The 24,324-nt window shown below is 43.4% G+C and overlaps 1 protein-coding gene across 1 annotated transcript in view; it reads left to right on the forward strand.

The window, feature by feature from the left end:
* EML6 (EMAP like 6) overlaps nucleotides 1-24,324 on the forward strand; it is a 321,111-nt gene that overhangs the window by 129,576 nt on the left and 167,211 nt on the right. The window contains exons 12-16 of the mRNA XM_084624464.1: nucleotides 5,120-5,287; nucleotides 8,004-8,110; nucleotides 15,452-15,570; nucleotides 16,409-16,595; nucleotides 19,795-19,900. Coding sequence (XP_084480590.1) covers nucleotides 5,120-5,287; nucleotides 8,004-8,110; nucleotides 15,452-15,570; nucleotides 16,409-16,595; nucleotides 19,795-19,900 — 687 coding nt within the window. The remainder of the gene's footprint in view (nucleotides 1-5,119; nucleotides 5,288-8,003; nucleotides 8,111-15,451; nucleotides 15,571-16,408; nucleotides 16,596-19,794; nucleotides 19,901-24,324) is intronic.

Raw genomic sequence — 24,324 nt, forward strand, 5'->3', positions numbered from 1 at the left:
GGCAGCAGTTCTGCAGAAAAGGACCTAGGGGTTACAGTGGACGTGAAGCTGGATATGAGTCAACAGTGTACCATTGATGCCATGAAGGCCAATGGCATTTTGGGATGTATAAGTAGGGGCATTGTCAACAGATCGAGGGTTGTGATCGTTCCCCTCTATTCGACATTGGTGAGGCCTCATCTGGAGTACTGTGTCCAGTTTTGGGGGCCAGACTACAAGAAGGAAGTGGAAAAATTGGAAAGAGTCCAGCGGAGGGCAACAAAAATGATTAGGGGACTGGAATTCATGACTTATGAGGAGAGGCTGAGGGAACTGGGATTGTTTAGTCTGCTGAAGAGAAGAATGAGGGGGGATTTGATAGCTGCTTTCAACTACCTGAAAGGGGGTTTCAAAGAGGATGGATCTAGACTGTTCTCAGTGGTAGCAGATGATAGCATGAAGAGTAAAGGTCTCAAGTTACAGTGGGGGAGGTTTAGGTTGGATATTAGGAAAAACTTTTTCACTTGGAGGGTGGTGAAACACTGGAATGGTTTACCTAGGGAGGTGGTGGAATCTCCTTCTCTTGAAGTTGTTAAGGTGAGGCTTGACAAAGCCCTGTCTGGGATGATTTAGTTGGGGATTGGTCCTGCTTTGAACAGGGGGTTGGACTAGATGACCTCCTGAGGTCCCTTCCAACACTGATATTCTATGATTCTATGTACTTCATGTGCCTGAGACTCGAAGATTCATGTTAGTAGTGTTCATTGGTCTGTGTCTGTGCTGTTCCTGTCCTCTTGCACCAAATCAAGGGTAAAAGGGGCAGTGTGGACTGATTGTTTCTCCAATTCCTTTCTGCCACCACATGGCATGAGACAGAGCCTACAATGTCCAGAGATTTGATCCTTCTACTTGATTCTGTAAATATTATATGTATGAAGTTCTGTTAGATAGTTATTAGTTTGCTCAATATAGTTAGTTAGGACTTGGGAGTTTGCCTCCCTGCTCCTGATTTGGGGTTGGGAATATGGCTTGATCAATGATGAGTGACTGTCAGAGGCGCCTGTACTGCCTCAGAGAAGTGCACATCTCCGTCAAGTGCAGTATGTGCTGCTCTTTCCTCAGGCAAATTTACCAGGTACAAAAATTCAAGCTGAAGAGACATCTGATAGAGTGTGCAATGAGAGCTCAGTCATATCCAGGCGAGGAGACTGCCCCTCCCTTGTTCTGGTCAGAAGCTTCAAAAAACATGCCTCCTAGCACCATTACTTTCGACACAGGGATGGGTAAGAATAGAGCCAAGGGCTCTTTTTCTCAGGGGAGGCATTCTCAAAAATCTAGAAAGGTGTGCCCCTTGAAGTCCACCTCTAAGGGGAGTGCTTCTTCCCCAACACTTTCTGTGTTGCGTGACTCTTTGCACCCTGTCCCAAAAGGTTCAGAAAATCTGAAGAGTCACTGCACCAATTTGCAGGCTCCAAAAACTAAAGGTGCTTCAGCTCCAGTACTGTCTGCAACAGCTGGTCTGTCATCAGTAACGAACAAGGACTGACATTGTGAGCCTAGACTGGGTCAACCCCCAGTACCAGCAAAGGAAAAGCATAGAGATTCCCTTGAACCGATGGTACCTTCATGCTCACATAGTGAAGTGTTGGTTTCCAAGGGATTTCATAGAATCATAGAATATCAGGGTTGGAACGGACCTCAGGAGGTCATCTAGTCCAACCCTCTGCTCAAAGCAGGACCAATCCCCAATTTTTGCCCCAGAACCCTAAATGGCCCCCTCAAGGATTGAACTCACAACCCTGGGTTTAGCAGACCAATGCTCAAACTACTGAGCTATCACTCCCGCCCCCTTCATACACTGGCTCTGTCAATATGGGGAGAAACTAACTGAGGAGAGGTATATGACAACAGAATATCCTCCCAGATCTGCGGTCTCTCATCTTATTGGACCTGGTCCCGTCTAGGGAGGTTCTGACACCATCAGTCCATGAGCACTATAAAGGGAGAAGCTGGTCTCCGGTCTGTCTACCAACATAGGCATTGCAGCCCTACCATACTGCTGGCACCCCATTAGAATTGAACCCTACATTCTCCTTTTCAAGACAATCCAACACTGAGGAGGAACTGACATCTCTACCACAGAAGGTGAGCCCAGATAAAGGATTGAGAAGCTCCTGGGCTCCCCCACGACCTATGCTATGGGGACTACCTCAACTCATGTTGGATTTTTCTCACTGGCCTTACTGGGGATGTGGGACCCACACATGCAGTATTCAGAAGTGGTACAGTCCTGTCAAGAATCACAGCATCCTTTCTCCTCCAAGAGAGCAACCTGGCCTGCTCCATGAGCCTGTGGAGGAAGAAGAGCCAGATTCAGCAGTTTGGCTGGTTTTGCCAAGAATATCATCTTCGTCTCCTAAAACGGCAGTTGCCCCGGTCTCACCGTCTCTGCTGGATGATCACAGCAGATCCTGGAGCTGTTAAGGAGGGTTGCTGATATACTCCAGATTCCTCTGAAGGAAGTCCAAGAGACATCCCACAAACTCCTGGACATTTTACAAAATGCAGTGCGTCCAAGGTGGTCATATCCTCTAGTGGCCAAAGTAGTGACATACTCCAACAACATGTGCAGCTATTCCTAAGAGGGCAGAAAAGAGGTACTTTGTTCCAAGTGAGGGAGCAGAATTTTTATTCATGCATCTTGCCCTGAATTTCCTGGTTGTTCAGGCTGCTCCAGAAAGGAGTAGGCAACAAGACACCCCTTCAGATAAGGAGGCTAAATGCTTGGACCTCCTAGGGAAAAAAGTGTTTACAGCTTCCAGTCTGCATTTCCAAATAGCCAGTTATCAGGCACTACGTGTGAAGTATGATTTCATCAACTACTGCAAGTTTTCGGAATTCAGACAAGTTCCTTCAGGAAGACAAAGTGCAATTCCAAGCCCTCCAACCTGCTGCCTGTTAATTTCATTTTGTGACCCCTAGTTCTTGAAGATAAACATCAATGACCTAGAGTTCACAGTTAATGTATCTGATGTGGTTTTCATAAATAAACTAGAAAGAATATGATCAGTCCTATTCCAGAGAGAAAAATCAACTTCTTCTGTCCTGGTGAAAGCAAAATTTCCTATCTCTGTGTGCACTGATCATTAAGGGAAAGATGAACAATAAGACTTGCATGGCAGAATTGTGGAATTAGAACCAGAAACATCCTCACTCATCAGGTTAGCAGGCTGGTGACTGACCTCTTTGTATCGGAAAACAGCAGTACAGTGACCTGTAGCCTCTTCAGGAAAGATCAAGATGTGATGTGGTGAATGACTTCTCACAAAGCTGGGCAATGTTTCTTCCATATGCCTTCCCGCCTTTTCCACTGCTTTCCAGGACTATACAAGAGAGTTACTTTTTATGCCTTTCTGACTGAAGAAGTCTGGACTCCTAGGCATGATTAACTTAGAATTGGACCTTTGGTTGTCTCTGTCTCACAGAGGAGGTTTGCTATTGCAAAAGTCAGTCATCCCATATTGTAAAACCCAATCCTTATCCTGGTCCAGACAGGTTCAAAATGGATACTTGTGTGAAGTGATTTTCAAAAGAAGTCAATGAATAGAACTTATTCTACTGGCTAGTGCAAAGTCCATATTTTAACTACTATGTTAAGTATAGCCTTGACTTCCCCCAGGAGGTGTTAATGTGGCCTTAATAGGCAAAGAGGTTAAGCCTTTTTGGTATAATGTCCTCAGCATGTTCAAGAAAAGGAAGTTTTGTACAAATCCCAACATTAAATGCTTCCTTAGGGCACCAACCTTTATTCTAGTCCCACAAGCTCATAAATAAATACATCGGAACCTAAATTCCCTCTAAGCTGTGTGGCCGGGTGGCCACCCAGCAGGCTATCAAATGCCGGCACTTCAGGTGTCCCTCTCCACACTGCTGTGCTGCTCCTGCCCTCTGCCTTGGAGCCCCTGGCCAGCTGCTACCGGGAGGGGGAGGTGGGCACTGATGTCAGGGTGTCCCCCTTCCCCTGTCCCTGTACCCCATCTCCACAGAGCTGGGGGCGACATGACAGGGCTCAGGACAGGGCTCAGGATGGAGGGAGCTTGCTGGCAGCTGTTGCTGTGTCTGGACAAGCAGGCTTCAGACTGCTGAGTGCCAATCTACTTAAAAGGGCAGCGTACTTAAAGGGGCAGTGTGTGTGTGTCTCTCTGTCACGCATTTGCACTGATGGCATGCAAAATCCAACCTCAGAAGATTATTTTATCTCAGGAAATACTGAACATACTGAGCTACTGTTCTCATTTTTGTTAGACAGCTCATCAGTAGTTTGGTGGTGAAAGGGACTCTCTTCATCCTAGTTTTAAGAATAATTTCTATTCCATTTTCTGGTCAGAATTATACAGAGGGGACTGGGGAATGTTTTATAATTCCATCACTACTTTGTTTTGGTAAAGGACTTCTATTGTTGTTATACTCTGTCTGAAGTTTCATCCAGATTAGGAAGAGATCAAGATTTGATGGAGGTCACCTGACCTTGACCAGCTATATTGAGCTAAAAGTTGTTGACCTTGTGTGTACAGTAGAGTAAAGGCTGGGGTTAGGTAAAATTTGTTAGCTAATCCCAATTTCCTTTCTTAATCTAGACAGACCCTTAGAAGATATGTAAATGGTATCCCCTAAAACCAACTCCAGCACTGCCATGTTGCTGCCTACTTGCTCGTATTTCTTTTTTGCAGTCTAATCATTTCACCATTTCAATTCTGTCATACAGTTGCCTTGAGGGACCAAGCAAGAGTCTCAATAGCACAGCTGAACCTTGTGCTTTTTTATAATTGTACCACACTATGCTGTTACTTTGCTGATGATTTGGCTTTTTATTGTATTTTATTTCAGCATAAAATTTAAAAAAATAACCTCCTATCTTTGGGCCATATAATGAAACTGTTAGGATGGTGGAAGTTTGATTTGAAATGTTGGAAATTTGCAAGAGCATGCAAGCCATGAGACAGATTTTTAATGTATGGTCCCATTAAAAAGAAAACAATTTATATGTACTGTCCTATCACCTTTTTAAAAAATTAACTATATAATTTGTTCATTCAGTGGCTATTTTCACTTTTAACAATTTTATTTTTATATATTTTAGGAGCTAAATTTAGAAAATATGCAGGCCACTCAGCACATGTAACTAATGTACGTTGGTCACATGATTTTCAGTGGGTGTTAAGTACAGGAGGTGCTGATCACTCTGTTTTTCAGTGGAGATTTATTCCAGAAAGTGTAACAAATGAAATTCTTGAAACAGCATCCCAAGGTAAAAATTACCATTTTCTGAAAATTTGCTTATGATGTTTATTTTGTTGTTTTTGTTTCATAAAAATCAAAGAAATATGTAGCACTGATGCAGAAGGTTGTGTTGGATGAAGAGAAAAATATTATTTTTCATATTAGTCTTTGGAATACCACACATCCAGCTTGCACAGGGCCTTTTGCTTTCCTGTAGATTCATGAGAGTTAATAGACTAGTGTATGTCCCAGGCAAAATCCACTCAAATAATCCTGTAGCAGGATTCAGGGAATTTATCTGGGAAGATTCCAGAGATATTTTCAACTCACATCAAATATAAGAAGCTTGTAAGAGGGAGAGATGTATGAGATCAGAGTCAGTTTTCAAAATTGAACACCTGAATTGTGTACACAAATCCTAATTGTGCATGAAAAAGGCAATTAGCTGTGTAAATGCCATTTTGTGTGTCTATGTGTAAATATGCATATGAACATGTGAGATTTGTGTGTACAATTTAATGGTCATATTTGAAAATTGCACTTGTAATGTGCATTGTGCCTGTAATATTGAACAGAAGCATATAAATTACATAACGTCAACTGCTAAATATTGGATTTCCCTGCAGGAAATCTTTCACATGGTCTCAGGCCCTGCAGAAATTAACTGATTTTTTCCATGTGATATAACACATTATTTCAAGCAAGTAGAGGGATCACACATCATGCAATATTTCAGGATAACCATAAAATTTCTGCATGTCATCACTATAAAAGGTAAAAAGGTAGTTACAGATAATGTATAATCCCAGTTGAGTGAATTCCATTAATTATTATTAGGGCTGTCAAGCGATTACAAAAATTAATCATGAGTAATTGTGCGATTAAAAAAAAGAATCGCAATTAATCTCATTGTTAAACAATAATAGAAGACCATTTATTTAAATATTTTTGGAAGTTTTCTACATTTTCAAATATATTGATTTCAATTACAACAAAGAATGCAAAGTGTAGAGTGCTCACTTTATATTTATTTTTTATTACAAGTATTTACCCTGTAAAAAAACAAAAGAAAAAGTATTTTTCAATTCACCTAATACAAGTACTATAGTGCAATCTCTTTATCATGAAAGTTGAACTTAAAAATGTAGAATTATGTACAAAAAAACCTGCATTCAAAAATTAAACCATGTAAAATTTTAGAGCCTGCAAGTCCACTCAGCCCTGCTTCTTGTTAAGCCAATTGCTCAGACAAACAAGTTTATTTACATTTGCAGGAGATAATGCTGCCCGCTTCTTGTTTACAATGTCACCTGAAAGTGAGAACAGGCGTTCTCATGGCACAGTTGTAGCTGTCATTGCAAGATATTTACATGCCAGATGTGCTAAAAATTCATATGTCCTTTCATACTTCAACCACCATTCCAGGGGACATGTGATCATGCTCATGATGGGCTCGATAACAATCCAAAGCAGTGTGGACTGATGCATGTTCATTTTCATTATCTTAGTCAGATGCCACCAGCAGAAGGTTGATTTTCTTTTTTGGTGGTTTGGGTTCTGTAGGTTCCGCATTTCAGTTTTGCTCTTTTAAGACTTCTGAAAGCATGCTCGACGCCTCGTCCCTCTCAGATTTTGGAAGGCACTTCAGATTCTTAAACCTTGGGTCGAGTGCTGTAGCTATCTTTAGAAATCTCACATTGGCACCTTCTTTGCATTTTGTGAAATCTGCAGAGAAAGTGTTCTTAAAATGAACAACATATGCTGGGTCATCATCCGACCCTGCTATAACATGTAATATATGGCAGAATGCGCGTAAAACAGAGCTGGGTACATGAAGTTCTCCCCCAAGGAGTTCAGTCACAAATTTAATTAACGCGTTATTTTTTAACGAGCGTCATCAGCTTGGAAGCATGTCCTCTGGCATGGTGGCCGAAGCATGAAGGGGCATACGAATGTTTAGCATATCTGGCACGTAAATACCTTGCAATGCTGGCTACAAAAGTGCCATGCAAATGCCTGTTCTCACTTTCTGGTGACATTCTAAATAAGAAGTGGGCAGTATTATCTCCTGTAATTGTAAACATACTTTTTTGTCTTAGCAATTGGCTGAACAAGAAGTAGGAATGAGTGGACTTGTAGGGTCTGAAGGTTTACATTGTTTTGTTTTTTGAGTGCAGTTATGTAGCAAAAAAATTCTACATTTGTAAGTTGGACTTTCACGAGCAAGAAATTGCACTACAGTACTTGTATTTGGTGAACTGAAAAATACTGTTTCTTTTGTTTATCATTTTTACAGTGCAAATATTTGTAATAAAAATAATATAGACTTTGATTTCAATTAAAAGACAGAATATAATATATATAAAAATGTAGAAAAACATCCAAAATATTTAAATATTTCAATTGGTATCCTATTGTTTAACAGTGCGATTAAAACTGTGATTAATCGTGATTAATTTTTTTTTAGTTAATCGTGTGAGTTAACTATGATTAGTTGACAGCCCTAATCATTATTCAGGGTTTTACAATAGAGACCTTGGCATTGAAGTGGGAGAATTATCTGTCTTTACCTTTGCGATACAAAACCAGAAATGTTCACCAAGTCCATAGAATGTTTGCAAACACTTTAAAGCTTCTGAAGGTTTTGCGTTAATTCCTGGTAGTCTAAAAAATTGTGAAAATGTGACATAATATTCTGTTCTGACTAGATAATAACTATTACATGTGGATTGATTTTTATGCAGAGGGAGGTATTGAGTCATACAGTGAAGAGTCAGATTCTGATTTATCTGATGTGCCAGAGCTAGATTCAGATATTGAGCAGGAAGCTCAAATCAACTATGATCGCCAAGTGAGTAAAAATGAATATACAGATGTAAACTCAGCTGCCTAATAATCCACTGTAACTTTTCAGTAAAGCCAGTTAAAATAAAGTTGCAGCAAATTCATCTGTCTACTTTGAGAAAAAATATTTTGACAATATTTATGCAACCAATATACAAAATAAAAGCAGTGTGTACTTTAGCTACAGATGAGTATTTGAAAAGCATTTAAGAAAAAGTGCCTATATATACAAAAGCCTTATACTAGTATGATAGATATGTCCTTTTATTATCATGCCCATCAGCTTCAATGAAGTTTCACTCAGCCTGTATTATAATATATCACACATAAAAAGTACTTTAAAAGAACACTATTAAAGTTTCAAAATCAAGAACTCGGAAGTATGGAAATGACAGAATTAAGGATGCTGTGCAGCCTTAATTCTTTCTCCTTGTGTGTATGCATTATGATAGATTTTAATTATATGTTCACATACTATTTTTTCCACAGAACCAATGCCTCATTTAGTTTACAGAATGGTGCTGCTCTTGGGATGAATTAGGGTGGTATAATAAAGGAGGCTGTTGTCTGTAGGACCTTGCCTCATTTGCTGCAGAAATTGGAAGGTGTGTGTTGAATGAGGTAGGGGATTAGCAGGAAGAAAAAGAAAGCTCTGATGGTCAAGGCAGTTAAATGCTACTGTCTTGGAAAATTGGATTTTATCCCTGACTTTGCCACAGAATTCTGTGTGATGCTGAGCAAGTCATTTAAATCAGGCTTTTTAGAAGTAGTCATTAATTGTGTGTTCCTCATTTTCTGGGAGTTCGACTTGATACCCTGGGGTCTGATTTGCAGAAGTACTGAGAACTCACAGCTGCAACTGAAGTCAATGATGAACTCCGCTTTGAACATAAAAAATGCTAACTAATAATGGTAGTTATTCTGAAAAATCACATCCTCCCTGTCTCACGTTGGTCATCCAAATTAGTGGATACTTTGAACTTACTCTCTGTGCCGCAGCTCCCTACAGTAAAATGGAATAATGCCACCTCCTCATCTCACAGAGGTGTTGTGAACATAAATTAATGAATGTTTGTGAAGCATTCAGATACTATTGAGACAAGCACCATAGAAAGGGACATGAGGAAATTAATAATTCTTTGTTCAGAGTGTAGGTAAATGAGGCCTAGGTTCACACACTGAACGAAACAAAATATTGGATAGCTGCTTATTAAGTGAGCAATGTCCATCCTGTGCCCTAACTGAGGAAGGGGTCCTGTGGAAAAATAGTGTATCATCATGTAATTAAAGACTGTATCATAATGGCACAAGGGGGCCAAATTAAGCTTCCACATGTTGGGGAAGCACTGACTCTGAAAAAGATTTGGGGTCAGTGGTGGCTACGCAGCTGAACATGACCTCCCAATGTGATGCTGTGGCCAAAAAAGCTAATCCTGGAATGCATAAACAGGGAAATCTCAAGTAGGAGTAGGGAGGTTATTTTACTTCAGTATTTGGACTGGTGTGACTGCTGCAGGAATACTGAGTCCAGTTCTGGTGCCCACAATTCAAGAAGGATGTTGATAAATTGGAGAGGGTTCAGAGAAGAGCCACAAGTATGATTAAAGGATTAGAAAACATGCCTTATAAGTGATAGACACAAAGAGCTCAATCTATTTAATTTAACAAAGACAGTAAGGGGTGATTTGATCATCATCTATAAGTATCTACACAGGGAACAAATATTTAATAATGGGCTGTTCAGTCTAGCAGAGAAAGGTATGACACAATCCAATGGCTGGAAGTTAAAGCTAGACAAATTTAGACTGGAAATAAAATGTAAATTTTTGACAGAGTAATTAACCATTGGAACAATTTACCAATAGTCATGGTGGTGTGTTCATCACTGATAATTTTTGAATCAGGATTGGACATTTTTCTAACAAATATATTATTGGAATTATTGTGGGCAAGGTCAATGGTCCGTGTAATACTGGAGGTCAGACTAGATGATCACAATGGTCCCGCCTTGAAATCTATGAATCTATGAACATCAGGAGTAAAATCAGGAAGACCAAATCACAACTGGAGTAGCAGCTAGCAAGAGATGTTAAGAGTAACAAGAAGGGTTTCTTCAGGTATGATAGCAACAAGAAGAAAGTCAAGGAAAGTGTGGGCCCCTTACTGAATGAGGGAGGCAACCTAGTGACCGAGGATGTGGAAAAAGCTAATGTACTCAATGCTTTTTTTGCCTCTGTCTTCACGAACAAGGTCAGCTCCCAGACTACTGCACTGGGCAGCACAGCATAGGGAGGAGGTGACCAGCCCTCTGTGGAGAAAGAAGTGGTTCGGGACTATTTAGAAAAGCTGGACGAGCACAAGTCCATGGGGCCGGATGCGCTGCATCCGAGAGTGCTAAAGGAGTTGGCGGATGTGATTGCAGAGCCATTGGCCATTATCTTTGAAAACTCATGGCGATCGGGGGAAGTCCCAGATGACTGGAAAAAGGCTAATGTAGTGCCCATCTTTAAAAAAGGGAAGAAGGAGGATCCTGGGAACTACAGGCCAGTCAGCCTCACCTCAGTCCCTGGAAAAATCATGGAGCAAGTCCTCAAGGAATCAATTCTGAAGCACTTAGAGGAGAGGAAACTGATCAGTAACAGTCAGCATGGATTCACCAAGGGCAAGTCATGCCTGACTAATCTAATTGCCTTCTATGATGAGATAACTGGCTCTGTGGATGAGGGGAAAGTGGTGGACGTGTTGTTCCTTGACTTTAGCAAAGCTTTTGACACGGTCTCCCACAGTATTCTTGCCAGCAAGTTAAAGAAGTATGGGCTGGATGAATGGATTATAAGGTGGATAGAAAGTTGGCGAGATTGTCGGGCTCAGTGGGTAGTGATCAATGGCTCCATGTCTAGTTAGTGGCTGGTATCAAGTGGAGTGCCCCAAGGGTCGGTCCTGGGGCTGGTTTTGTTCAATATCTTCATAAATGATCTGGAGGATGGTGTGGATTGCACCCTCAGCAAGTTTGCAGATGACACTAAACTGAGAGGAGAGGTAGATACGCTGGAGGGTAGGGATAGGATACAGAGGGCCCTAGACAAATTAGAGGATTGGACCAAAAGAAATCTGTTGAGGTTCAACAAGGACAAGTGCAGAGTCCTGCACTTAGGATGGAAGAATCCCATGCACCGCTACAGACTAGGGACCAAATGGCTTGGCAGCAGTTCTGCAGAAAAGGACCTAGGGGTTACAGTGGACGAGAAGCTGGATATGAGTCAACAGTGTGCCCTTGTTGCCAAGAAGGCCAATGGCATTTTGGGCTGTATAAGTAGGGGCATTGCCAGCAGATTGAGGGATGTGATTGTTCCTCTCTATTTGACATTGGTGAGGCCTCATCTGGAGTACTGTGTCCAGTTTTGGGTCCCACACTACAAGAAGGATGTGGAAAAATTGGAAAGAGTCCAGCGGAGGGCAACAAAAATGATTAGGGGACCGGAATTCATGACTTACGAGGAGAGGCTGAGGGAACCGGGATTGTTTAGCCTGCAGAAGAGAAGAATGAGGGGGGATTTGATAGCTGCTTTCAACTACCTGAAAGGGGGTTCCAAAGAGGATGGCTCTAGACTGTTCTCAGTGGTAGCTGATGACAGAACAAGGAGTAACGGTCTCAAGTTGCAGTGGGGGAGGTTTAGGTTGGATATTAGGAAAAACTTTTTCACCCGGAGGGTGGTGAAACACTGGAATGGGTTACCTAGGGAGGTGGTGGAATCTCCTTCCTTAGATATTTTTAAGGTCAGGTTTGACAAAGCCCTGTCTGGGATGATTTAGTTGGGGATTGGTCCTGCTTTGAGCAGGGGGTTGTACTAGATGACCTCCTGAGGTCCCTTCCAAGCCTGATATTCTATGATCAATTCTGGCAATTCCTAACTTCTGGGAGCTTGAGTTTACAGCCTTAATAATGGTCTTTTAATTTAGTTTCTTGTGTGTAATTGTCTATGTTTTTAAAAAGCAAACTGAAGGAACAGAAATTTGATCATGTGGCATCATATTGACACACATGGGTCATCAGCAGGATTAGAACCTTAAGATCCACTGCACTGACCTCTGAGCTAGTGGAGTAACTGATAGCAACAGTAGGTTACTGTCCTCTATGTCAATTAGCACTAGAGGGTGTTTAAACACACATCTTGCCTGTGGGTTTCACAGGTGTTTGCTAACAGCAGACGAATGGTGAGACTCAGTAATCTTGGGTTCTATTCAAGGCTTTAGAGGGGCGTGTGCTCTAGTGGGCACAAACTCTTCTGCCCATTCCTCTCCAGCTTAACCCGTTCTGTCCTATCCCTTCTCTTAAGACTTCTCATCTCAGTTCCATTCTTTTTGCCTACCCAGTCTCCTCTTCCGGGCTTAGTCTCCTAACCCCCCCATACTCCCAGTGTCCTTGCCAAACCCAGTTCCCCACTCCTGGCTCCTTGTCCTCTCTGTCTGTCCCATTCCTCCCTGCCCACCCCCCAACACTGGCTCCCTGTCTCCCTCCCTGGGATCCTTATTCAAATTTAGTCCTCCCTTCTTACTCCTCACCCTGCTGCTTGCCCCAGTCTCCTCACTCTGTGGCAACTTGTCCCAATCTTTTTGCCTGTCAAGTCCTAGTTCCTCCCCCACACCCTCCTGCTCCTTGTCAGATCTTCTCTCCTGCCCCCGTTCACCCCCGACTGATTTCTAGTCCCAGTCACAGATCCTTGTCCAATCTCAGTGTCGTCCCCTGCCGCCAGCGGCTCCCAGTACTCCACATGTCTCACTAGCTTCCAGGCTCCTTGCTCAACCAGTTCCAGCCTCCTCTCCCTCCCTGTTCCCAGTTTTAGTTACCATGCCCTGCCAGTCCCAGAGTCCTTGTCCAACCAATCTTAATTCCCCCCACACATACCACCAACTCCCAGTAACACTTTCTCTCCCTTCCCCCTTCATCCCCAGTCTCACCAGACTTCTTTCCCCAATGTACTCGTTTCTTCCCTTCCCTGGTCCATCTTTTGTCCCCTCTACATTTGAATCAGATGGCTTCCTCCTTCACACTGTCTGAGTTCCAGCATGGGATTGGGGAGGGTGTCATTGACAGTGCAGGAGAGACAGGCTCCGTACTCTCACTTCCAGTATCCAGCCCCATTCTGACTCACAGCAGCTGGGATCAGCCATTACAGTGAAAGTCCAGCTTCATACTTGTAGTCCTGTGTTGGAGCCACTGTGAGGGGATGAAGCATGCTAGATGTGAGGACAGAAAATTTGGATATTTTAGAACTGAGAGATGTGAGAAGCTCGAGCATGTTCAATGTGGACAGAAAATTTGGATATTTTAGCTGCTAAAGTTGAAAAAGTCTCTAGTGAGGATGTGTGAACAGTGATTTTTCAAAGGCTTGTAGCTTGGCGAAATATTGGCAGATTTTCAGATGGATGGTAAAGGGCACATCCCTGAAACAAATGCCAGATTTCAAGTCCTTGCTCCAAATCATAGATGATAAAGATATTCAAAAAAAAGGTAGCCAGAATTACTTTATTATAAGTAAGAGTGCATTTTTCATTAGCCTCATTAGTGGAAACAACTGAACAGTTTTGGCTGAAATTAGAGATAGACTAGAATTTTCAAAAGTGCCTAGTCCCATTTTCAGACGTGACTTATCTTCTTACTTTTCACTTTTGAAGATGGAACTTAGGCTCCTAAATTACTTTGGCACTTTTGAAAATGTTACCTATAATATTTTATGTTTCATTGTTAGTGTAACGGTGTGGCTTGCCCCATGCACTGGAGAGCCTGGGGCTAAAAAAAAAACTGATTACAAAATGAGCCCCACCTGAGGGGAATCAGACAATTTCCCATATCAAGCAGAAAGTGGCTGCAGTAAAGCAGACTGAGCTGGGCTTAAGTGGTGATAAAGCTTGGCTGGGGAAAGAGATGGAGGAAGAGCCAGAGCAAGAAGGAAAGCTTTCTAGGCAGGGAGGAGACAGAGAGACCCAGAGGAGAACTGAAAAGATTGGATAGGAAGCAGCCCAGACAGAACTGCAGCACAGGTAAAGGAACAGACCTATTTATTCAGTACGTGGCCTTAAGTCAAAACCCAGAGGGTGGAACTGGGTTCACCTACAAAGGGGGCATACAAATCCTTCGCAAGGATTATTGAGCCTAGGATGGGGGGCCTACAGACTATGCCCTGAAGATAGGCAGATGATTAGCCCCAGAGAGGGTGGAAGAATTTTGTTTATGTTAAAGACGTTTGGGGACTCTTTGTTTGGACAGTTGTGACTCTGAAAGGGGTGGACTTAAGATGGTGACCCAGCTAAAGGGCCAAGTTACTGGAAGAGAAGCCACCACAGTGCCCGAGCAACTGTTGGCAGGGTGGTGCTAGAGTAGCAAGAGAATTGCTATGCCACGTCTGGCTAGGAGGGAGGCCCTAGTAGTGAGTGGACTTATTTACAGGTGGCATCCTTTAAAAGTTTTTGAAGATGGTGTTTGAAACCAGATGAAAACAGTGTGTGAACAGTACAGTGTATGCTAGTGACAGGCAAAATGTCTAGAGTTTGTGTTTGTATACTCATCCAAAATTTCAGATGCTTATCTGAACCTCTGTGTGGTAACATTTCCAGATCAGACATTCTTATGATGTTTTCAGCACCCCTGGGGTCAGGGGTGCTAAAAATTAGGTCATAATTTCAAATGTGTGGAAATAGCTTTTGTTGCAAGAGATTTTGGTACTCCACTGCCATCTAAAACCAAGAAATGAAGAGATGTACAAAAAAAAGAAATAATTTAAAGCTATATTTCAGCCTCGTGGTGAATTTAATTGATGTCACAACCTCTAAGTGGCGTCAAACAGCTCTAGGAGTTCCACAATGTTTCAACATCTCTAACTGATTTACATGTATAATATTTTGTATCTCTGGTATATATATTAAGACTGTAATTCCATCTCGGGATTCTGGTGACATTTGCAAATCACTTAAGTAATGTGCTTATTGTATATGTCACCAGAACTTATTGATGGAATTATTTCATTATTATGTACAGGTTTAAGTATATGTATTAAGTTGAAAAAAGAAATTTAGAGTATCAGTATTAAAAATCCTGTTCACAAAGTAGTATGTGATACATGAAACTTCTTGAATAGCAATGACCTTTCCCTGACCTTCCATTAATACCACTAGTGGGGATCCTCCTCCTCTCTTTAGGGCAGGGATCATGACTTCTTCTGTCTTGTGCATTGTTGAGCACACTGACATACAACTAATATTTTTCATTATTATTATTTAAGGAACTGGTCAGTGTGTATTTATATTCAATTCACTTGAGATGTATAATTAAGTGTAACTTATTCTTCAGGTTTACAAAGAAGATCTACCTCAGCTGCAACAACAAAGTAAAGAGAAAAACCATTCAGTGCCCTTCCTTAAAAGAGAGAGAGCTCCTGAGGACAGCTTAAAACTGCAGTTTGTACATGGGTATTGTAACTACTAAGTAAAGGTTCTTGGACTTTTCTTTTGTAAGCCAAAATTTCCATTGAATAGCACAGTGCTTAAATAGACACTCTTAAACACACCTTAATTAACTTGAGGTAAAGTATTTGATGTAACATTTTCCACTGCTTACCCACAGGTAAATTACTGGTATTGTGGTAAAAATGGGAATATCACCTATACATTTCTCTTCTTTTCAGTTGTGATTGTTAGAGAGGAGGATAGAAAGAGGTACCAATGTACCTAAGTAATAACCAAGCATTATCTTTTTTTTTAAGATCACCTTTTCAACTCAGAGTTGACTTTCCTTGGTATTTCCTGGAGCAGTCATTAGGTCCATTGGCTATGGTTGTTGTAATTAGTAGAAATGTGTGATACATTTGCAGCACAAAAGCATGCAAAGCTTTCCTGGGTGTAATTTTGTATGAACTTCAGCTAATTTTATGATTTCTCATCCAGATCATAGGAACTCTGTGTTTTCTCATGATTTTGATGCAAATCAGGTGAACACTGACAGTTCTGGATGAGTTTTTGGTTCAGTTAATCCCCAAAATCAAAGTGAAATTTGAGTCATAATTGTTTGAATGCAGAAAAAAAGGTATACTTAACTAGTGCAAAGAAAACCATGGAGTTTTACGCAGCTCTAGTCGTTAACAATTATGAATGTAATATAAGACATTTAAATGGTTGTAGTCAGCCTGTATATTATGATATTTTGGGTCTAGCTCAGGTAAGTCATTTGCGTAGTTAGATTGTTTTCCCCCAAAGTACATGGATATTTTTGGTGGCATATTAAACTTCCCTTGCTTTATATTTATTTCAGTTACAGAGGCTACGACTGTCGAAATAATTTGTTCTACACGCAAACTGGAGAAGTAGTTTACCACATAGCTGCTGTTGCCATTGTATACAGTAGGCAACAACACACCCAAAGACTATATCTTGGTCATGATGATGACATCCTCAGCTTAACCATCCATCCAATGAAAGACTATGTTGCTACTGGACAGGTATGTATCTAGGAGTGTTGGTCATAACAAAACAACTTAAGGAATTCTCTATCACAAACTATATTTGAGAAATGCAAAACAGTTTGTGTACCTTTGTCATAAAGAAAGGTATTTTTCTGCTTTGAAAATCACAGATTAAATGTTTTGCTACCCATGTCATTGCCTAACTGCTAGGGAAAGCAGTAGTGGAAACCATGACTGTGACACTGTTACAGTATTCCTAAAAAACAGAAATTAGAGTCTCCTATTGTGGCATTTGGAAAGTTGCTTATTCACTCTGAACCTTTGCTCCTCATCTGTAAAATGTAGAAAATAATACATATTTCCCTACCTCCCAAGAGTCTTCTAATGTTTACTTAGGTTTTTATTATTTTATTATATTTGTATAACAGTAGCACCTAAAGGTCCCAAGTAGGCAAGGATCTCATTGTGTTAGGCACCATACTGACAAAGTAAAAGACTGTCCTGATGCAAAAAGCTTTAATTCTTAATTCTAAGATATGACAGGATGGTGAGACCGGGCCAGGGAGCAGCCGCGTAGCCAGGTGGAGGGAACAGGGGGAGGGTGGATGAGCTAATGATAGTAACAGAATATTTGTGTAAAGATTAGCAATGTTCACAATCTTTAGGTATAATAAGATGAACAACAACAGTAACATTAGATTCCTGATTGATAGGGCTGCAGATTTGTCATAGCATTTTTTAAACAAAAATCAGGGAGCAGTTATGGCAGATACAGTAAAAGTCATAGGTTACCAAATTTACCTTGACTTCTCCCTGACTTTTGATTTAAAAAATTATTGTACTCCTTGCCCTGCTGAGGAGGTATGGACCATCCACAGCAGCACCTTTAACCTCAGGATTGCAACCCTAATCCTGACTTGGTGTGGAAGGGAGGGCTGCCCAAGGAGAGGGAGGATGCTCTGAAAAGTGAGAGCCTGCACACGCTCATCCTGCAGCAGCAGGTCCTGTGGGCCTGTGCCTGGCACCCTGCTCTGGGCATTGTGACTTGGCATGTTTGCTCTGGTTTGCCCAGCACTCCCCCCCGCCACATTATGACAGAGGTTGGGTGGGCCAATCCTGAGTGGCACTGCAACCTGGTGTACGAGGTCATAATGCCCAAAGCAGGGAGCTGGGCCCAGCCCTGTGGGATCAGAGCTGCTGCTGCTGAGAGTGAGTGACTGACAGAAAAAGTCACGGGCAAATGGGAAAATCACACTAAAGGTGCCTTTTTTTTCCACCCACTAAGACAAACCTGTAGTCTACTGTTTCCCTATCCATTCTCATCAGGCAGGGATTTGTACTCATCATGGCAGGGGTGAGTGTTGAGGGATTTGAAGAAAGATGAAATCGAACTATATGGATTATAAAAGTGAGTTTTACTTATTCATAAGGAGTGGTAATGGGGGAAAGCTCAAAGGTGTCTAGGGAGAAGCTGACTGGTGGGCAGTAAAGACTGGGAATGTTGGAGAAGGAAAAGCAGGCATCATCATCATCATGATATAAATTACTAGATCAACTATGTAGCGTGGGACCAAGTCCTGAAAAGGCTTATAGATAGAGACAAGAAACATATGTTGGATGTGTAGATAAGTGAAAGCATTGGAGAAACTCAAAGAGAAGACTGATGTGCTCAGAACCAGGAAGATAATCCTAGAAGCAGCATTTTGAATAGACTTGAGGGGAACAAAGGTGCAGCAGTTAAGGCCAGGGAGGAGGAAGTTGCAGCAGTTAAGATGCAAGATAAGGGCCTAGATGAGAATTTGATCGTGTAGAGAGAGAAAAGATCAAATTTTAGAAACATTCTTTACCACAAAGTGGAGAGATTTAGACGCAGCCTAGATGTGTGGATTTCAAAGGAGGGTTGAATTAAAGATGATGCCCAGAGGGGAAAGGAGGGAGAGGAGAGGCTTTGGGACAAAATATAAGACCTCTGATTTGGGAATGTTGCATTTAAATTGAATGGCTGGACATCCACAAAGAGATGTCAGAAGGACAGGCTGAGATTTAAGTTTGTGCAGATGAAGGCAAGTCTGAAGTGGATATGAAGTCAAAGTTTTGTTTATGGATAAGATCATCCAGAGACAGAATGCAGAGGAAGAAGAGTGTAAAGGCTGGAGCTCTCTTGAACCTCCAACATTAGTTACAGGCATATGAGGAGGACCTACCAAACAAAACGCTGAAGAAATTATTAAAGAGGTAGGAAGAGAACTAGGAATAGTCACAAAAGCTGAGGGAAGGTGAAATTTTAAAAGACCATGGCCAGCAGCATCAAAGTAGCCAGTAGGTCAAGGAGGACAAGGATGTATCCATGTTATTTGGATGCAAAGTGCTCAATAGACCCTTTGTTAAGTGTGGCTTCTGTGGAGTGTAAAGCTGGAAGTCAGATTGGAGAGGATCTAGGCTGGAATGGGAGGGAAGGAACTTCAGACAGTGGTTCTAGAAGGTGCATTGAAAGAATTTGGAAATGAACAAGAGAAGAGAGATTGGGTGATAATTTTAAAGGAAGCTACAGTGAGGTGGTTTTTGTTTGATTTTAAGATGGGGGAGACCAAAGCATGCTCATACAGGGAGGGGAAGGAAGAAATAGAGTAGGGGGTGAGGGAGGTCAGGAGACTGGAAGAAACTGGAGGAGGAGGAAAGCAGGAGAGTATGCAGTGAAAAAGGAGAGATGAGAAGAAGGTTATGCCAGATGGTTTTCAACATTTCCTTTGAAGGCTGTGCAGAGATGGGGGGAAGGGACAGAAAAGGGAGGTAAAAAAAAAGACAGCTGGGGTTGTGGGTGTGGGATTGAGTGAAGGTGGAGAAGTAGACCTGTGTGGCTAAAAGGATGGCAAAACTGAAAGAAGTGAATTAGTGGAAGAAGTCTGTATGGTTGTGGGATATCTACCATAAGAGAAGGTGAGGAAGAGGGCACTGAGAATGAAAGAGAAGTTCTCGGTGTTGATGGATAGGAAATCACAGGAGGATGGGGTTTCTGGGCAATGCTGAGGGGCAGGTGGGTGATAGTAAGGGAGATGTGGTAGTGACCAGGGAAATGGAAGTCAGAGATGGAGAAATTGGAGAGAGCAGTTCTTCATGAAGATAAGATCTAATGAGTGCAAAGGTTAATGCTTCTAAAGTATTTTGAAGATGCAAAAGTGCTAAATACTGTTATAGTAATTTAGGAACAGCTATTAAGATTAGCATTCTAATTTAGGTTGGAAGAGATGCTGCTATTCATGTGTGGGACACACAGACACTAAAATGTTTATCGTTGCTGAAAGGCCAGCACCAAAGAGGAGTATGTGCACTGGATTTTTCAGGTAAGCAACAACCCACACACATCAGAATGAATTATTAAAATTAGTTTAGTCTAAAAATGAAATTTATCTTTTAGATAAAAGGACATTTTTATAATTAAGATCAATTTCACATGGGCTGTTTGATAAGAGTGGGATTGTGTATGGGAATCAAGTACATGGCCTTTTTTTTTTTGCCCTAAAAATGGATTATTATTTAAGTGCTGCTCCCTGTGCATATTCCAATTGCGGGTGCGCATGTGCGCCATTCACCAGAGCCAGAACTGTTCATAGTAGTTTCCATTGACTCACATGTGCGTCGTACATTGACCACATGACTCATCCGAGGCTTTAAGAGGCTGTGTGGGTTGACTCCACTCCAGAGTCAGAATCCTCTGTTCCTCTGTGGTCTTAGTGAGCTAAGAGTACTGCATTTGCCTTTGTACCTAGTTCTTTCTAGTTAGATAGTTGTCCATTCATTCATAGTAGTTAGTTAGGGGAAATTCAAGGGAGAACCTATCTGGGACTTCTCCTCCTCCCCAGACCCAACAAGCGAGTTTCAAGAACTGTGCCTCGTGCCCTTACCCCTTTTTGGTGGGTGACGAACACACTCGTGGCCTGTACTGCCTGGGTGAAGCCCACATAGTTTCTCGCTGCTCCATCTGCTGCTCATTTCCATTGCGGACCCGAGCTGCTCATGAACTTCGCCTCCATAATTTTCTAATGGAGGAGGCAATGTGCCCACATGTGCAACCAGACCCAGCTCTGATGGAACCACCAGAGCGGCGCCCATCACCGATGGTGAGCGACTCACCGGGTCCCTCATGTGCGGCACCGGCCAGGTTTGTATAATATTTGGTGGTGCCCAGAATGGGTCCAAGTCCTGCCCCCCCACACATACACCTGCCTAAGGCTCTGGGAGGGAGTTTGGGTGCAGGAGAGGGTTTGGGGTGCCAGCTCTGGGAGGAAGTTTGGGTACAGGAGGGGTGCAGGCTCTGGGACAGAGTTTGGATGCTGGATGCAGGCTCTGGGCTGGGGCAGGGAGTTGACATGGCCCTTTCCCCGGCCTTCTCCTACAGCCTGGAACCATGACACCAGTCCTATCCTCTGGGATATGATCCTGCAGTCGACCTGTGGTTCCTTTACCAATGCATGGCGATCCCTACTCCTGGCCTTACTGGCCCTCATGGGACCCCTACCACCATTTCAGTATGCATCGCTCGCATGGTCTGTCTCCTGTTTCAGGAGGAACCCCTGGGTGCTCCCACTCCATCAGCACTGCTGGCCTCAGTGGCACCATCGGAACCAGCAGTCCCTATAGGCACTTTGTCGTCACTGGACGATGCCCTTATTCCACCTTCCCTCTCACCACCAGATGACCATGCACAATTGATGGCTTCTGCACTCAGTCTCCCAGTAGAGGATGTTCAAGACTCCCAGGACCAATTCCTGGACATCCTTCAACCTTCCAGACTGTCTCGTACCGCCTTACCAATACATGGTGCCATCTTACAGTCAGCCCAAGCTTTATGGCATATGCCAGCATCCTGCACCCCCACACCAAAAGTGAGTGGAATGCCGATACTTTATCCCCTCTAAGGGCGCTGATTTCCTTTTTACCCACCCACCACCTAACTCTCTGGTTGTCCACACTGCCACCGAATGCACCCGTCAGCAACACTTCAAGTCTGCTCTTCCAGACTACACTGCTATAAAACTGAACTTGCGAGGCATCATCCACCAGGGCTTTCATTATCGAATTCCATTCCTTCCCTCCTTGCCACCTGCCTGGTGGCCAACCTTCCAAAGATGGTCTCCACGAAGATGCCACTGCCCTCCTCTGATAGGGTGCCATAGAACCTGTCCCATAATGCTACCATGGCCATAGCTTCTATTCCCCCTCTTTCCTCATTCCGAAAAAAGGAGGTGGTCTTTGCTCCATCCTGGACCTCTACTCCCTGAATAAGTTTATTCACAAGTTTCATTTCAGGATGGTCACCCTCACTCTCATTATCCCCTCCCTTCCCCATGGAGGTTGGTTCATGGCTCTTGATATGAAAGATGCATACTTTCACATAGACACCCACCCCACTCATCGCTAATTCCTCCATTTCACAGTGGGCAGTGCCCATTATCAATTCTGTGTCCTCCGCTTCAGAATCGCTGACACCCCCGTGTCTTCACAAAGGTCTTCGCAGTCGTGGCAGCCCACATGTGCTGACTGGGCCATTCCCTTTTCTCTTACCTGGACAACTGGTTTCTTGCGGCGCCCTCTTGCTCCCATCTCCTCGCCACTATACGGACTTGCCGTACCCTCCTCAGCAGCTTCGGTATCTGCATCAACGAGGACAAGTCGATTCTCGACTCTACCCACACACTCACTTTCATAGGGGCACGACTGAACTCTGTCTCGGCCCACGCTTTTCCTCCATAGGACCACTTTGCCACCCTTACTTCCCTTATTACGACACTCCAGCACCATCCACAGACACACATCTGTCAGTGCCTCCCTCCTGAGCCATATGGTGGCCTGCACTGCTGTTATACTGTATGCCCACCTTCATATACGTTGCCTTCATCTCTGGCTCCGTACTGTCTATGATCCACAATTGGACTGACTAAACAAACCACTCATCCTCCCTCCTCCTGTTTTGACTTCTCTTGTTTGGTGGTGCAACCCATCCACAGTTCTAGTGGGCTTCCTGTTTACATCTCCGATGTCCAGCACCACTCTCACCACGGACGTTTTGCTGGTAGGCTGGGGCACCTATCTAAATGACTGCACAGCACAAGGCCTTTGGTCAGAGATGCAGAGATGCACATCAATGTCCTGGAGCTATAGGTGGTCCATCTTGCCTGTCAATCCTTTCTGTCCTTCCTCCACTCCCACAATGTCCAAGTACTGTCAAACAAGATGACGGATGTCAGATACATCAAAAAACAGGACGGTGCAGGGTCCCCTTCTCTCTGTCCGGAAGCTGTCCATATTTGATGCCTCCGACACAAGATCATCCTACATGCAGTGCACCTCCCGGGCACCAGCAACTCTCTGGCAGATAGACTCGTCCACTCCTTCCATGCCAACTACGAGTGGGAACTCTGCAAACCCCCTCTCCAATCTGTCTTTTGTCGGTGGGGCATGTCACTTTGGGACTTCTTCGCAATGTCCACAAACTTCCCCTCTTCTGCTCCTGAGGGGGCCTGGACCCGGGCTCACAGGGTGATGCCCTTCTCATTCCCTGGACTTCAGATCTCCTCTATGCCTTCCAACCCATTCCACTTCTCCCCCAGGTTCTATGCTAAGTGTGCAGGGACTGCACAATGGTTATCCTCATGGCTTCCTCCTGGCCTTGCCAATACTGGTACACCAATCTTCTCCAACTCTTCGTCACCCCCCATTCCTCTTCCCACCCTCCTAGATCTCCTGATGCAGGATGCCACCATCACATCTCTCCAGACTCCATTTCCATTCTTGTCCTCCTAGACGACTATCTTCATCTGCACTAATCAGGCCTCACTCACTCCTCCATTCATGTTCATCTAGCAGCGCTCAGTGCCTTCCTTCCTCCTGGGGATGGCTTCTCCGTCTTTACTCACCCAACAACCTCCCAATTCCTCTGGGGCCTCCTCGATGCCTTTCACCTCTTGCAGAAGCCTGCACTGTCTTATCTCAATGTGGTCCTCTCTGTTTTCAGCAAGCCACCTTTCAAACCCTTTGCTACCTGCTCCCTCACTTACCTCTCCAAGAAAGTAATCTTCTTGGTAGCCATCACCTCTGCACACCATGTCAGTGAACTGGCGGCCATGATGGCAGACCCACCATTCACGGTCTTCCACAAGGACAAAGTCTCCTTATGTCTGCACCCCAAGTTTGTACCCAAGGTGGCTTCCTCTTTCCACTTCAACCAAAGTATATACGTTCCGGTCGTCTACCTCAAACACCATACCTCACCCATGGAGTATGCGTTCCACTCCCTTGATGTCTTCAGAGCACTAGCCTTTTATCTCTACTCCACTTGTGCTTTCTGTGCATCCCCCCGTCTCTTTGTTGCCATCGCAGAGCGCTGCCACACCTCCACCCTCTCCTCACAATGACTCTCCAAGTGGATCTCCCACTGCATCGAGACCTGCTATGAGCTCTCTGGCACTCCTCTTCCACTGGGAGTCACAGCCCATTCCACAAGGGCATATGCTGCCACATCAGCCTTCCTGGCAGGAGATACGTTGAGCTGCCACTTGATCCTCCATCCACACCTTCTCCACTCATTATGCCATTGCTCCCTCCACAACTGCGGATGCAGCAGTCGGTCACGCTGTCTTACAGACTTGTTCTTTTCGAGAGCTCTCACGCCAGCCTCATGCTGACCACTGTTCGCTACTCTCCTGCATTTGGAATCCACATAGGGACCAGCACTCGAAGAAGAGAAGGTTACTTACTGTAACTGAAA

The sequence above is a fragment of the Lepidochelys olivacea genome, assembly GCF_965140295.1.
Source record: "Lepidochelys olivacea isolate rLepOli2 genome assembly, chromosome: 3".
In the NCBI taxonomy this organism is placed as follows: domain Eukaryota; kingdom Metazoa; phylum Chordata; order Testudines; family Cheloniidae; genus Lepidochelys; species Lepidochelys olivacea.